The 14,709-nt window shown below is 48.0% G+C and overlaps 1 protein-coding gene across 3 annotated transcripts in view; it reads left to right on the top strand.

The window, feature by feature from the left end:
- Positions 1-14,709, top strand: part of UFSP2 (UFM1 specific peptidase 2) — a 38,012-nt gene that overhangs the window by 19,175 nt on the left and 4,128 nt on the right. For 2 of the 3 annotated variants that reach the window (XM_078602711.1, XM_078602713.1), the window contains exons 6-9: positions 3,169-3,424; positions 8,876-9,022; positions 9,959-10,123; positions 13,567-13,691. In XM_078602711.1, the coding sequence (XP_078458837.1) occupies positions 3,169-3,424; positions 8,876-9,022; positions 9,959-10,123; positions 13,567-13,691 (693 nt within the window). The remainder of the gene's footprint in view (positions 1-3,168; positions 3,425-8,875; positions 9,023-9,958; positions 10,124-13,566; positions 13,692-14,709) is intronic. The other variant, XM_078602712.1, reaches the window with a different exon arrangement.

Raw genomic sequence — 14,709 nt, 5'->3', positions numbered from 1 at the left:
TACAAAAAAACTATATTAACATCACCTCTTGATCACAGAACGATTCACCAGGGGTTGTTTATTTACAATATGTTTCATTTCGATTTAAAGCTTTCGTGACTGCAGGGATTCATCTTCTTGGTTCTTTCGGTAAAGTCACGTAGAAGGGAAATAATTAAATAAATAACAATTAAACATAAAATTATTCTCACGACGTTTCGGCCACAACGCAAGCAGCCGTCCTCAGGTGAAGAACAGGTCTGTCGGAAAGACAGCGTCTGAATGGGCACCACCAGGCTTGGCAGCGTATATTTAAGCTGGGTTGGAGGGGGGAAGGGGCGCCTTGGCAAAGGAATTTGCATATCAAGAGGAATTTAGCATATTTATGGGAAATGCAGATATGGGATTAGTCACTACTTGTGGAATGCGTAGAAGGTGGGGGGGGTTTCAAAGTCATATTATGCCCGTGCATTATGCAGTATGCAAGATTAGCAGCATTGATGTGGTTTCCTTATTCACCAAAGTTCCTGTACCTGACACCATCGCAATCATTGAAGACTTGGTTCATCAAGGACTGAATACTGAGGTACCCCCTCTGGTGAGACACTGCTTAACCAATACATACTTCACCTGGAATGTAACTTTGTACAAACAAACTGAGGGCACCCCAATGGGCTCCCCCCCTATCTCCGGTTGTAGCCAACGTTTTCATGGAGAAATTTGAGACTGACGCCATCCAGACTGCCACTCTACGCCCGACCTTATAGAAGAGGTACGTAGATGACACTTTTGTCATCTGGCCACATGGCCGACCTGCTCTAGACCAATTCCTCGACCACATCAATTCCATACACCCAGCCATCAGATTCACCATGGAAGTCGAAAAAGATGGCAAGCTACCCTTTTTGGATGTCCTAATTAAAAGGAGACCTTAAATTTCGATTTAAAGCTTTCGTGACTGCAGGGATTCATCTTCTTGGTTCTTTCGGTAAAGTCACGTAGAAGGGAAATAATAAAATAATAAAAATAAAAATGTCTTTATTTTATATTTTCCTTCTATGTGACTTTACCAAAAGAACCAAGAAGAAAAAAGGAGACCTGATGGTTCAATGAGCCACTCTGTCTACAGGAAGGCCACCCATACGGATGCTTACCTAAAACCGGATTCCCACCACCATCCATCCCAGAAGAATTCCCTCATCAAGACTCTACACCATAGAGCCCAATGCATCTCCAACCAGGAACACATTGCCAGTGAACTCAAGCATGTACGCCAAGCTCTTAAGGCTAATAGTTACTCCGACTACACAATCCGCAAAGCCATCACTCCAACCATCAAGAAGGATCCTGTTGAGCCTTTCAAAACCATCACCTTACCCTACATTGCTGGGGTCACAAAAAAGATCTCCAAAATCCTGATCCAGGTCCGATTCAACACAGTACATAAAATCCTGGATCTGGTCCCGTCTGTAAAAGATGTGGTTCCAGACATACAGTACCCTGGCGTCTACAAACTAAATTTCCTTTGTGGTAGCAGTTACATTGGAGAAACCAAATGACATGTCTCGGACCGCATCCGTGAACATAAAGCAGACCTGAAACAAATTCCTTTGTCAAGGTGCTCTTCCCCCTCCAACCCAGCTTAAGTATACGCTGCCAAGCCTGGTGGTGCCCCTTCAGACGCTGTCTTTCCGACAGACCTGTTCAATCACCTGAGGACGGCTGCTTGCGTTGTGGCCGAAACGTCGTGAGAATTATTTTATTATGTTTTATTTTTATTATTTTAATAACTTTCATGGTAATTTGGCAGAATATTTGTTGGGTTTGTTGACACGAAGGGAGGGCAAGACCTCACCCGAGGCGTTCATCACTCCTTCTGTTGAACGTTCCCAGACATAAAATAAGTTTTGGTGAACGAGCGTTGTCGGTTGCTGCCCCTAATCTGTGAAACAATATTGCCACAAAACTTGGTCTGCAGTCATTGCCGTTGATCACTCGCTTTAAATCACCACTATCATGTGAATTCGTGCCCAGCTGCCAATGTATGAAGAGTTAGACAAGGTATAATTATGGATTGCCTGTAAGTGACCACTTTTGTGCATTGTGTTTACACTGTTTTTTTAGATGTTTTTTTTCCTTGCTATAATGCTGCCGTGTTTTAGGCCGTATCTGCATTACAAGTAATATTACACATTTAAAATAGTATATTTTTTATAAAGCGTGCTAATTAATAATAATTAATTATATTTAACTTAACTTTTCTGAAAAATACGAAAATGTTTTATATTGCGATTATGATTTGCTATCTATTTTTTTATTTTGCTTATTTGTTATTGTTTATCATCAATTTATTTTACCGTGACTTATACATTTGGTGGAGAAGCAGTTGGAAAAGCAGTATTTTTATGATGAAACCCGATTTAAGAGCTTTTGGCTCACAGGGTAATTCAAAATAAACTTAAACTGAACTGAAGACCTCCACCACCCGACATAGTCAAACAAATGAAACTGTTGCGTGGTGTACAAGCATTTAACGGCGCACTGATTGCCATTGTTCTAGCTCCCTTGCCAAAGGGATTTTAAAAAACAATCATTACAGAAACACGCAGAAATTACGCACGCGACGCTTTATTTTAAACTACGGCAAACATCATCAGGACAATCTCCATAACCGCTGTCACCTGACTAGGCTTTCTTAAATAGGTGTCATGACCTCTTAAAGAACAACCTATGAGATTTAAATCAGATATTAACCATTGCAATTTAGTTTTCAAATGTTATAATTATCTGGGCCAATGGTTAATCACTATAATTACTCGTGAATATTCTAACCAGTGGCAGGATAGCATTGTTATGTTGGCTAAAGCTTAAAACTAAGTGTTAAAAATGTTATAGTTGATTATTTAAAATATCACCGAATTGTAATAACGTTTCCAAACTGCAAATAATTTCTAAGAATCAGCTTAATTGAAGTTGTTTATCTTTATATCTTATTCTCTTTAATCTCTATAAATTACAAATCATGTTATTGGCTGCAATAAACCTACGGGTTAAGGAACATCCTGAATCACTACGATTCATTTCTTTGGAAAACTCGCCCAAAAGTAGAAAAATCGAGCGTAACAGATGGTGTCACATCCGCTATCAATGACACCCCCCGCTACGGCGCTGCTACTGCTGCCGTTGTAGGGCAGTTGGCGCGCTGATGCAAGCCGTGGAGCAGCAGCTGTATGAGGCCGAGGAGCACGCGCTGCGCTTCCGCTGCTTCGCGTCGCCACGCGGCGGTGCCACAGCCGTCCTGGTTGTGCCGGAGCCGCTGCATTTCGTTGTGCCGCGCGGAGAGCTGGACAAGCGCGGAGAGGGAGAGCGGAGAGAGGGAGAGCGCATCGTCACCGTGATGCTGCCGGCCGGAGTGGGTGATGAGAGCCTCATCGACTACCGCAGGGTGCTCGCTCGCACTCAACACTCGCACACACACCACGCACTCACACAACCACGTATTGACACAACCACGTATTGCAACAACCACGCACTTGCACAACCATGCACACACAATCACACTCGCACAACTAAGCACTCATACATTCACTCACACAACCACGCACTCACACATTCACACAACTACACATTCACACTCACACCACCACGCACTCAAACAACCATGCACTCACACACTCGCACCATCACACACTCACATACCACGCACTCACACACTCGCACACTCACTCCCACAACCAGGCACTCACACACATCCAGGCGGTCACACAGCCACGCAATTGCACAACCACACAATTACACAATCAAGCACTCACAACCACGCACTCATACACTCACACAACTACGCACACACACTAACTCACACTCGCACAACCACTCACACAGCCACGCACTTACACACATAAAGACAAAGACCCCCCGTATAGCCTTAGACTGTTGGAGCATGTGCTGTTCACGAGCGACTATGCAGGCCGGTACACGAGAGAGTGGGTGGCCAGCACCACGCCCGGTGGTCTTTGTCTCCCTAGTGGCGATATTTATACACCGCACCAGGTACTCATTTTAGGCTGAGTCGACCTAGGGGAGCCCCAGGGCCGGTTAAAATATTTGCTGCCACTAGTGTTGGCCGTGAGCGGAAATTGAACTCGGGCCGCCAGGTTCATAGCACAACACGCTAACCGCGACACTACCGCTCCCCATACACACACTCAACCATGCACTCACACACTCACACAGCCGCGCACTCACACACAACCACAACAACAACCGCCATTCGCCACTAAGTGGCGGTGATGTCATCACGACGCTTGTGCCAGGCCATGTGCACCTTGAGGCCATGTGAAGTGTCGAACGCCCGCTGGCAGGAGGTCACGGGGCAGACCCAGGTGCCACAGGTCGACTGACTGAGATGACCGAGATGACTGGCTGATGCACCACCTGTGCCCCCTTGCTGTGCTTTAGCCACCCGGCGTTCCGCTCGTTGTCGTGAGTGTCGCTCCTCCGCCCTCTGTTGTTGTTGGAGGGCGACTGCCTCCAACTGCTCACGAGCCTCCGCCACAGAGGCCGATCTTGACACCGCTGGTACCAGTCATCGGCAAATCCACTCAGCTCCACATCCTCCTGTACCACATCACTCCATCTTTTCTCTAGCCCGTGCCGCGCCCGTTTAGCCCCCTCGATCGGGCCGAACAAAAGCTGTTTGGGCATGCGGTGATTGGGCATGCGGGCTACATGGCCCAGCTAACGCAGCCTTGCCTGCCGGAGGTGCTCACCGATAGGACTGTCCAGATCTTTCGACGATTTGTCAGCTCCTCACACAATCCAGCCTGGTTAAACCCAGGATTGATCGTAGGCAGGCCTAAATGTTTCTAACTGGCGAAGATGTTCCATTAGGGGGGTCCACGTTTCGCAAGCGTAGAGAAGTGAGGTAATGACTGTGGCTGAGAAGACCCGAAGCTTCATGCGGAGCGACAGACCAGGTAGCTTCCACAGAGCGTTACGCAACCGATGAAAGGATAATGCCACTCGACTGATTCGGAGTGAGACCTCTGCTGTTAAACCGGAGCCGGTCATGAGCACACTGCCCAGGTATGGGAAACTCTCCACTCTCTCCACAACTACCTCATCACCGATTGGGAGTTGTGGGGGTGGAGTGCCCAATGGTACAAAATACCCAGGCAGGTGCTTCGTTTTGGTGGGGCTGATGGTAAAGCCCCACCTCTTAGTGGCACACTCCAGTTTCAGCAGCAGCATCTCCAACTCCTCCTCTGAATGAGCAGCTATTACCAAATCATCGGCATACATAACGTGGTTGACCAATAGGGAGCCATCCCTTGATCGCACCCAGGCATCGATTAACCTCCCATTATATCTGTACCAATTGGAAATTCCCCCGGTACAGCTATTGAAGGCTTCACGAACTACGTGGTCAAAATAGATGTTAAATAATGTGGGAGCCAGAGGACATCCCTGTCGCACCTCAAGGTGTACAGGGAATGGCTCTGACTCCCGGCCACTTAGTTTTACACGGGCCCGCTCACCATCATGAAGGTCCTTAATGATCGTGAGCAGAGGGTCAGGGACTCCGAAAGCACGAAGAACAACCCAGAGCCCAGGCCTACTGATGGTATCATAGGCCTTGACCAGGTCAATGAAGCAGAGATGTAGGTCTTGTTGGAATTCCCTACACCTCTGCTGTAGCAGACGGACAGAAAATATGGCATCTGTGCAGGACGCCCTTTCCTGAAACCACATTGGGGCTCCGCAAGCCTCTCCTCAGCGTGCCTAGCAAGGCGATGTTGAATAATCCTTGACAGGACCTTTCCCGGCACACTGAGTAGTGAGATGCCCTTGTAGTTGTTACAGTCTGTGCGTCCCGCTTCTTAAAGAGGGGGACCACCAGGACATCCTTCCAGTCCTGCGGAACCCGTCCAGTGGCCCAGACTGTTGTTATGATGTCATGTAGGGCAGTCTGTGCACAAATGCCACCTTCCCTCAGCATTTCACTTGGGAGATCATCTCTGCCCGGTGCCTTTCCTGGTCTCAGACTCTGGATCGCCTTCAGTACTTCCTCAACAGATGGCACCTCAGCCAGCCACTCACAGGGGGTGACTTCTTCCAATATTTGAGGCACCGCAGCCTCAGCAGGGTCATCCCCACTTTGTCCCATGATGTTTTCCAGGCTGAGTGATTCCCCCTCCCCCAGGACCTCACAGAAATGCTCAGCAAAATCTGCAAACCTGTTCCTGGGGGTCGGAGATTGGATCACCGTTCTTTCCCCTAATGATGGTAATAGGTGTGACGCTGTAGGTTACTTTTTTGATGGAGTTAAATAGGGATTTGTGATCGCGGGCCATTGAGGCAGACTCCATCTCCTCAGCAACCCGCGACCACCACCTATCCTTGCAGCACCTCACGGCTCTCCGAAACTCTGAGCGAAGGCTGCGGTAAGCCTCCTCGTTCTCTGACGTGGAATACTGTAGCTGATGAGAGCGGGCCTGTCGCTTTTTCTCAACCATCCTGAACACCTCCTCTGTCAGCCAGGGTCTCTGGGGAGGTCTGAACCACATACCCAAAACAGCCATTACAGCTGAATGAGTCACAGTCCTAAACCTCGCCCATTTACCCTCGACATCAGGAGGAGTGGGGGACGATGCCAACCCCAGCCGCAAGCGATGATGAAATTCTCGCTTGCAACTTCCATCAGCTAGCTGAGACCAGGCCACCTTAGGTTGGAATGGGGTCCTGGGTGTACACCCACCACCGGAGTAGAAGAATGGCAGGCGCATCTTACAGATGATAAGTCAATGGTCAGAGGGCAGATCAGCTCCACGGTAAGTCCTGGTGTCAAGGACATGGGCTCGCATCCGCTGGTTCGTCACTATGTAGTTCAGCAGATGTTCTTGCTTGGACCCGGCATGCATCCATGATGTTGTGTGGATGCGCCGATGCCGGAAGAGCGTGTTGGTAATTACAAGTCCATGGGCTGCACAAAAATCTACCAGCCTCCTACCGTTGTTATTGAGCTGATCTGGCCCATGCCTTCCAATCACTCCAGACCAGGTGCCAGTATCATGACCAACTCGGGCATTGAAGTCACCCAACAAGATGACTCTATCCCGAGGGTCCACTTTAGCCAGCATCTGTGACAGGAGGTCATAGAAGGCATCTGACTCATCGGTCTTACCTGCATCCCTCCACGGATGTTCGTCTTTGGTGGGGGCATAAGTAACCATGACCACCACTCCTCGCCTCCGGTTGATGGGAAGGCGAGCCCAAAGTAGCCTGGGGGTTACAGCTTCTCACACCTCACCGCCACGCTCCCACGCCCCCTTCATTATTTTGTTCAGAAGAAGAGCCACACCCTGTTGTTTGGCAGTCTCCTGCCCCGTGTAGAGGACTGTCCACCCCTCATGATGGCAAGAGCCAGAACCGGTCCACCGGACCTCCTGAATGCCACAGAGATCCAGGCGGTACCGGTCCAGCTCCTGACAGAGGAGTGGCAGCCTCTCCTCCGCAGTGAGCGTTCGAACATTTCACGTGGCCACACGAAGTGGTTTTTCGTTGTTTCTGGAGAAGCCCCGAGGGTATAAATTCAATCTCCTGGCTCTGCCAATTGGGGTTTGGCCAGGAGACGTCATAGACGCCTGTCCCCCCGGGGCCTTCGGCACAAGATTATTAGTTACATATTTAATTGGTGGTTTCGTGGTAATTAATTGAAGGTGGAGGGGTTACCAGCCCCTCGCACCCGTCCAGAGCCCCTGTTTAGCCACTGTGGTGGTCACAGACGCTATGAGGGGAGAGGCCAATCGGTATTGGCCCTCCCCCCACAGCACTGTCCACGACAGAGTTGCCCGTCCGGCACCGCGAGGAGGTAGGGGGTTGTTTTGCCACACTCACACAACCACACACATTAGCACATTCACAAACACACAACCACACACACACTTGCACTGTATTAGTGAGTACATGTGAGTGTTTGTATGTTCTCCCCCTGTTCTGCATGGGTTTCTTCAGAGGTCCCTGGTTTCCCATATATATGGCTTTATTTTGGTAAAACCCATTGGGCAATAAATGCTCATTCGTTCGGGATCTGGTGTACACCATAAACCCTTGGTTACTACAGAAAAAAAACACGCAAATAAAGCAACCCAAAAACAACCACTATACATGGTCAAGTTCCAAATGGCTAGGTTCTACATTATTACGGTGCAACTTGTACAAAAAATACAAGGCGAATATAACACATCAAATCATAAAATATGTAACTTAAAGTATGCTTAGCAGAGCGCTTAATTGCACTTACACTAGAAATAAAATCTGACGTCCAAAAATGATTAAAAGTAGGATTGGGAACAGGGAGGAGCTTCTAAGGATATGGGAATTTACCAAAAGATATGGCTGAAAAAACATACACAGTGGCACTGGCATTGGCCAAACATCTGTGTTGAAAAATTACCTGCATATTACTCCGTTGGGAATCACACACAGCAGCAACATTGCCCCTACTGCAGTCCCCCTACTCGCCAGGTCATGAGTTCGGTCCCAATCCTGACGCCTGTATATTTGGAGTTTGAATGTTCTCCCCGTGGTCGTGTGGATTTTTTTCTGTGTCCTCCAGTTTTTCCCTGCACATTTAGAATCAACATGTGTTTAGAGTATTTGGCTGCTATATATTTCCACGTGATAAGCCACTTCGTTGAGCTATCATTTGTGGCCAGGCCGTTTCTGAAAAAGAGCTATTTAGCTCAGCGGGCCTTACCTGCTAAAGTAAAAAAAATTGTTTATGGTTTTTATCGTTTTAGCTTGGGAGCACCCTTCTGAAAAAGAGTCTTGAGACTCAGGCTTTTGTAAACGAACAAGTGTAGTAATCAGAGCGTTTATGTGCATTGCCCCCAAGGAGCTGCATGCACGTTTCTTGCTGCCAGCCGACCGGCCTCTCTTCCGGAGAGCCAACGTGCACACATTCCCAGACGAGCAGCGAGACAACGGGTACCTGAGGAGCCCACACCTGGGCCTCCGTTCACCTCAGGTGGAGAACGTCAAGGTGATGTATGCCACTGACTTTTCCTGCTCGTCAAACACAACAGATTGTGGCATAGTCGCTGGGCACAGAAGGCTGAAAGGCCCAAACATGTCAAGTGGACGACAGTAAACAGCACCATCAAAGTTGTGATAGGTAATAGCTAATATACGTTTCTTCAATGAAGTAAGATTATGATAAATAGTTTGGGAAAACAGACAATGGGATGGAATTCCAGAGTGGAGCAGTGCGAGGGAAGAAGCAGAAAGAGAAGGTCTGTGACCTGCAGTGTGGTGAGTGAGAGAGTGGGTGGGTGAGTAAGCGGATTTGAGCTGCAGTTTGAACAGTGTGGGTGAGACGAAAAAGGTCAAGGGTATAGTACCAATGGTAGTCGCGATACAAGAGTGATAAATAGGTGACTGACCACTGGTGAGCAAGAGGGCTGGAGTGAATGAGTGAGTATTTTACTACATCATTAATCAATGTGAATTCTCTATGCTCAAGTTTTGAAATTCTCAACATGGTAGCAGTATACAATGTAGTAGTGATAGAAAAATGGTAAGGGGACAATGAACCACCAGTGAGCGAGTGACTGGAGTGAATCGGTGGCTGTTGGAACATCCAATCACCCCGACTGCTATCTTTTGAATTCTATCAAGTGCAGCGAGGTAGGAATTCCATGCTGCACCCTAGATATGACAGCAGTGTTTAAACTTTGGCCGAATATGTACTCTATATCATCGTAATAATTGTTCGGAGTTGAGGCTTTGACACAGAAAACACTGAGACGAGTCCGAGCCTCTGACATGAAGTCCAAGTCAATCTCGTGAAATATCTCTTGTTCTCGCCTCTTCATCCGTCTTCCTATTCTGCCAGAGTCTGGTACTCATGGCACTCTCTCATCCCCTGCTCCCCGTCGCTCTCGCTTTTCCCCCATGCATCTCCCCTCCTCGCCGACAGATCCAACTGGTGCAGGGCACGTACACCTACCACCACTACATGCAGGAGCGTGTAGATGACAAGGGCTGGGGCTGTGCATATCGTTCCCTGCAGACCATCTGCTCCTGGTTCAAGCAGCAGGGCTATACGCAGCGCGCCGTGCCTTCACACAGGGACATACAACAGGTGACGTAAAACTCAATGCATTAGTTAAATAACACTGCGACTTGAAAAGGAACAATATGCACTTAAAGCTTTCGTGACTGCAAGAATGTATATTCTTTGGGTCTTTCAGTAAAACAACATAGATAGAAAAAATAATCTAAATAATAACAATATCACGATGTTTCGATCGCAACACAAGCAATCGTCTTCAGGTAAAAAATGAGGGGGAAGTCTGCCGAGGCAGGTTGTTTATAAAGGTTTAAAGATGGGCGGGGCCGCTAATGCCAATGTGGGGGAGGTACTACGGAGCTGTGGGGGATGGCCATTGTATTGTGAAAGATTACCATGTCAATGTAAGCAGGTGACTTTTTTTTATATAGTAAGTTAAATAGTGACGGTGCTGGCACCGAGGCTTGAGGGAGACCATTGTTCACAGTTATGTTGTGGCTGGGTTCACCGGGAAGGTGCAACCGGAGAGTTCGGTGGCTGAGCGTCGTGTCGCTTAGGTGTATAGTAGGAAGTTATCTGATGCTTTGGGCCCATTCATCAGCAGGCTTCGATGCTAAACAGTTGTCACAGGCAGCAGAGGAGTCAATCATTGCTGTGACAGTTTTTTGTTGACGCTGGAAACCAGTTCCAGTGAGGGTGGGGAAGACATAGATTCGTTGGCAGCAACGGCAGCCGGTTTGGAATCCGGCTCGTTCAGGAGACAGTTGGGGGTCGATAATGGAGACCGTCTGGAAAGACGTGGGGGCACGTTCCATCAGCTTGGAGGTGCAGGACACGAGGGATTTGGCCCTGTAGCTGGAGGGTGAGTCTTGCTGCTTGAATGGTGATGACTCTGTCTCGCTTATATTTTTTTTGTATTTTGCCATCCTGTGAATGAAAGTGAAGAAGTTTGCAAGCCGTATGTTGTCCATATAGTCCCAGATTATTTTTGGGAACTCGGGGCACAGGCCTTGTTGGACTTTGTGGCCCTGAGAGCTGCTGCATGGTTTCTTTGGATCTGTTGCTTGTGGTAGTTGTCTCGAGTTAATGGTGAGTTATATCCGGACAGCTTGTTTGGGGGAGCTTGCCCATGGTGCCTCTGGCCAGGACAGCAGCGTAGGAAGTAACAGCATTCGCTATGGCAAGGTGGCATATTGTCTGCTTATATATTGTGTTGCGTATATATTCTCCACAAAGCTAAAGGTCAGTACACATGTCACTTCAGCTAGTTTTCAAGGGGTCAACAGTTACAGTGAGGGAAAAAAGTATTTGATCCCCTGTTGATATTGTACGTTTGCCTACTGACAAAGGCTGGAATGGGCTACAAGACCATCGCCAAGCAGCTTGGTGAGAAGGTGACAACAGTTGGTGCGATTATTCGCAAATGGAAGAAACACAAAAGAACTGTCAATCTTCCTCGGCCTGGGGCTCCATGCAAGATCTCACCTCGTGGAGTTGCAATGATCATGAGAACGGTGAGGAATCAGCCCAGAATTACACGGGAGGATCTTGTCAATGATTTCAAGGCAGCTGGGACCATAGTCACCAAGAAAACAGTTGGTAACACACTACGCCGTGAAGGACTGAAATCCTGCAGTGCCCGCAAGGTCCCCCTGCTCAAGAAAGCACATATACATGCCCGTCTGAAGTTTGCCAATGAACATCTGAATTATTCAGAGGACAACTGGGTGAAAGTGTTGTGGTCAGATGAGACCAAAATGGAGCTGTTTGGCATCAACTCAACTCGCCGTGTTTGGAGGAGGAGGAATGCTGCCTATGACCCCAAGAATACCATCCCCACCGTCAAACATGGAGGTGGAAACATGCTTTGGGGGTGTTTTTCTGCTAAGGGGACAGGACAACTTCACCGCATCAAAGGGACGATGGACGGGGCCTTGTACCGTCAAATCTTGGGTGAGAACCTCCTTCCCTCAGCCAGGGCATTGAAAATGGGTCATGGATGGGTATTCCAGCATGACAATGACCCAAAACACACGGCCAAGGCAACAAAGGAGTGGCTCAAGAAGAAGCACATTAAGGTCCTGGAGTGGCCTAGCCAGTCTCCAGACCTTAATCCCATAGAAAATGTGTGGAGGGAGCTGAAGGTTCGAGTTGCCAAACGTCAGCTTCGATACCTTAATGACTTGGAGAAGATCTGCAAAGAGGAGTGGGACAGAATCCCTCCTGAGATGTGTGCAAACCTGGTGGCCAACTACAAGAAACGTCTGACCTCTGTGATTGCCAACAAGGGTTTTGCCACCAAGTACTAAGTCATGTTTTGCAGAGGGGGTCAAATACTTATTTCCCTCATTAAAATGCAAATCAATTTATAACATTTGTGACATGCGTTTTTCTGGATTTTGTTGTTGTTATTCTGTCTCTCACTGTTCAAATAACCCTACCATTAAAATTATAGACTGATAATTTCTTTGTCAGTGGGCAAACGTACAAAATCAGCAGGGGATCAAATACTTTTTTCCCTCACTGTAACTTTTTCTCAATTATTCATAAAAGGGTGTATTTTATAATGAGCTATTTTATTTACTACTTACCTTTCTTATGCTATTCGTTGCATATGGTTGCACTTTATTTTGCGCGTGGTTGCAATTTATTTCACTCAGTCGGTGTTAGCCGCTGAGGTTGTGGCTTGTTTCTATTTTCACTCTTGTTGCTTCTTGCCCCCGGTACTGCTCCCGTTCTGTTGTCATGTGCACTTATGCCTCCATTATTGAGGGCTATATTGGCACGTAAAATGAAGATCGATTGATTGAGTTTCCCAGGCTGTTGTTTCACAGCAGACTGGGTAAGTTATGATAATTTATATTAATTCAGTACCATTAGTATTCATTCCATTATCATTGCAGAAAGGCTATCACAAAGCTTCGGATGTTGCTGTTTCCCAGTGAGGTAATTTGCGGGCATTATTTCAATTTGTACCGTGACGCTGACACAATGGCCCACTCATTTCGAATGATGTCACGGAATCTTTGACCTCCACTGTGAAGCAGATGGCGCATAGTATTTTACGGTTAGTACCCCTGCGGTAATAGCCGGCAGTGGCGAGATGTTATTTCCCTCACCTGGTATGCAGGAGGTAGTGGGTTCGATCCAATATTCTGACGCCTGTGTGTTTGGAGTTTGTATGTTTTCCCCGTGGTCACGTAAATTATTCTCCAGGCCCTCTGGTTTTTTCCTGCACGTTTAGAAACATGTGTTTGGAGTGTTTGGCTGCTACAAATGATAAGCCACTTTGTTGAGCTATCATTTGTGGCCAGGTCGCTTCTGAAAAAGAGTTACATAGCTCAGTGGGCGTTACCTGGTAAAATAAAAATAGTAATAGTCAGGGCGGCCTGTGGTATTGAAACTACGAACCTCTGCAACAAATGGTGAATGCGCTACCACTGGGCCACGTCTGTGGTAAACGTGCATCTGCACACATCTGCACGACCGTTAGCGTGTGCTCATGTGTGCCCCAGGCACTGATGGACACAGGGGACAAGTCCTCTTCGTTTGTGGGCTCCAGGCAGTGGATCGGCTCCATTGAGGTTCAGACTGTGCTTAATCAACTCCTCAATGTCACCTCCAAGATCATGTTCATCAGGTACAATGTGCACACCCAGACGTTCACACCCTATGCCTTCAATGAAAATCTCCATATTCTGGGATTATGTAAGTAGCCTTTGCATTTAATGCACAAGCACTCGTGTTTTTACAATGCTGCATGCAAAACAAACTTGTGTGCGCATCTATTGCGCATGTCATACTGGTTTGCACTTGGCTCACAGCCCAACGGGTGCTCACTATGGAAGGGGTTACACCGTATACACACACGCCCCCCTAGCCCACCCCCTACAACAACTGCCGTACACCACTAAGTGGAGGTGACATCACCACTTGTGCCATGCTAGGTGCACTTTGAGACCACGTGAATTGTCGAAGGCCTGCTGACAGGTCACGGAACAGACCCAGGTTCCAGGAGTTGACTGACTGAGAGGATTGGTAGATGTGTAATAAAGGCTGTTGAGACAACGTCTGGAATTCAGTATTCTTTATTAAGTTTCTTCCACAGCTCTCACTATATCCGTTCCTCTACTCTATGGCTCCTTCACGCTGTTGGCAGACAGCGTGAGAGGGAGAGAGAGAAAGGGAGAGAGAGACCGCCGCGGCCCGCCACGTGCCAGGCTCTGGACCACGGCACCAGCGTGGCTTCCACCTTTGTTCCTCCAAGCTCTGATCACGTGCTGTCCGTCTCCGCCCCTTTTAATTCCTGGCCCACGTGATGCCCCGCAGCCAATCCTCAGCCACATCCCTGGAACTTTCCAGAGCCCACTGTATGGCCCCAGGGCCACGCCCCTAACTCGACTCCCCATTGGTTGCGGGCTGAAGCCAGCAGAGCCAATCATCATCCTCCAGCTGTAACCTTTGCATTACATCAGGGCCACGCCCCTAGCTCGACTCTCCATTGGTTGTGGGCTGAGGCCGGCAGAGTCCATCTTTATCATCCAGGTGTAACCAATTAATCATCCAGGTGTAACCTCACATTACAGATGCACCACCTGTGCTCCTCACTGCCAGCTTGCTGTGTCTTAGCTGCCCGGGCTCCCCGCTCGTTTTTGCTT

The sequence above is a fragment of the Lampetra planeri genome, chromosome 19 (genome assembly GCF_965212315.1).
Source record: "Lampetra planeri chromosome 19, kcLamPlan1.2.h2, whole genome shotgun sequence".
Taxonomy (NCBI): Eukaryota; Metazoa; Chordata; class Hyperoartia; order Petromyzontiformes; family Petromyzontidae; genus Lampetra; species Lampetra planeri.
Note: the sequence above shows the minus strand (reverse complement) of the source record. Positions and strands in the feature narration are given on the sequence as shown.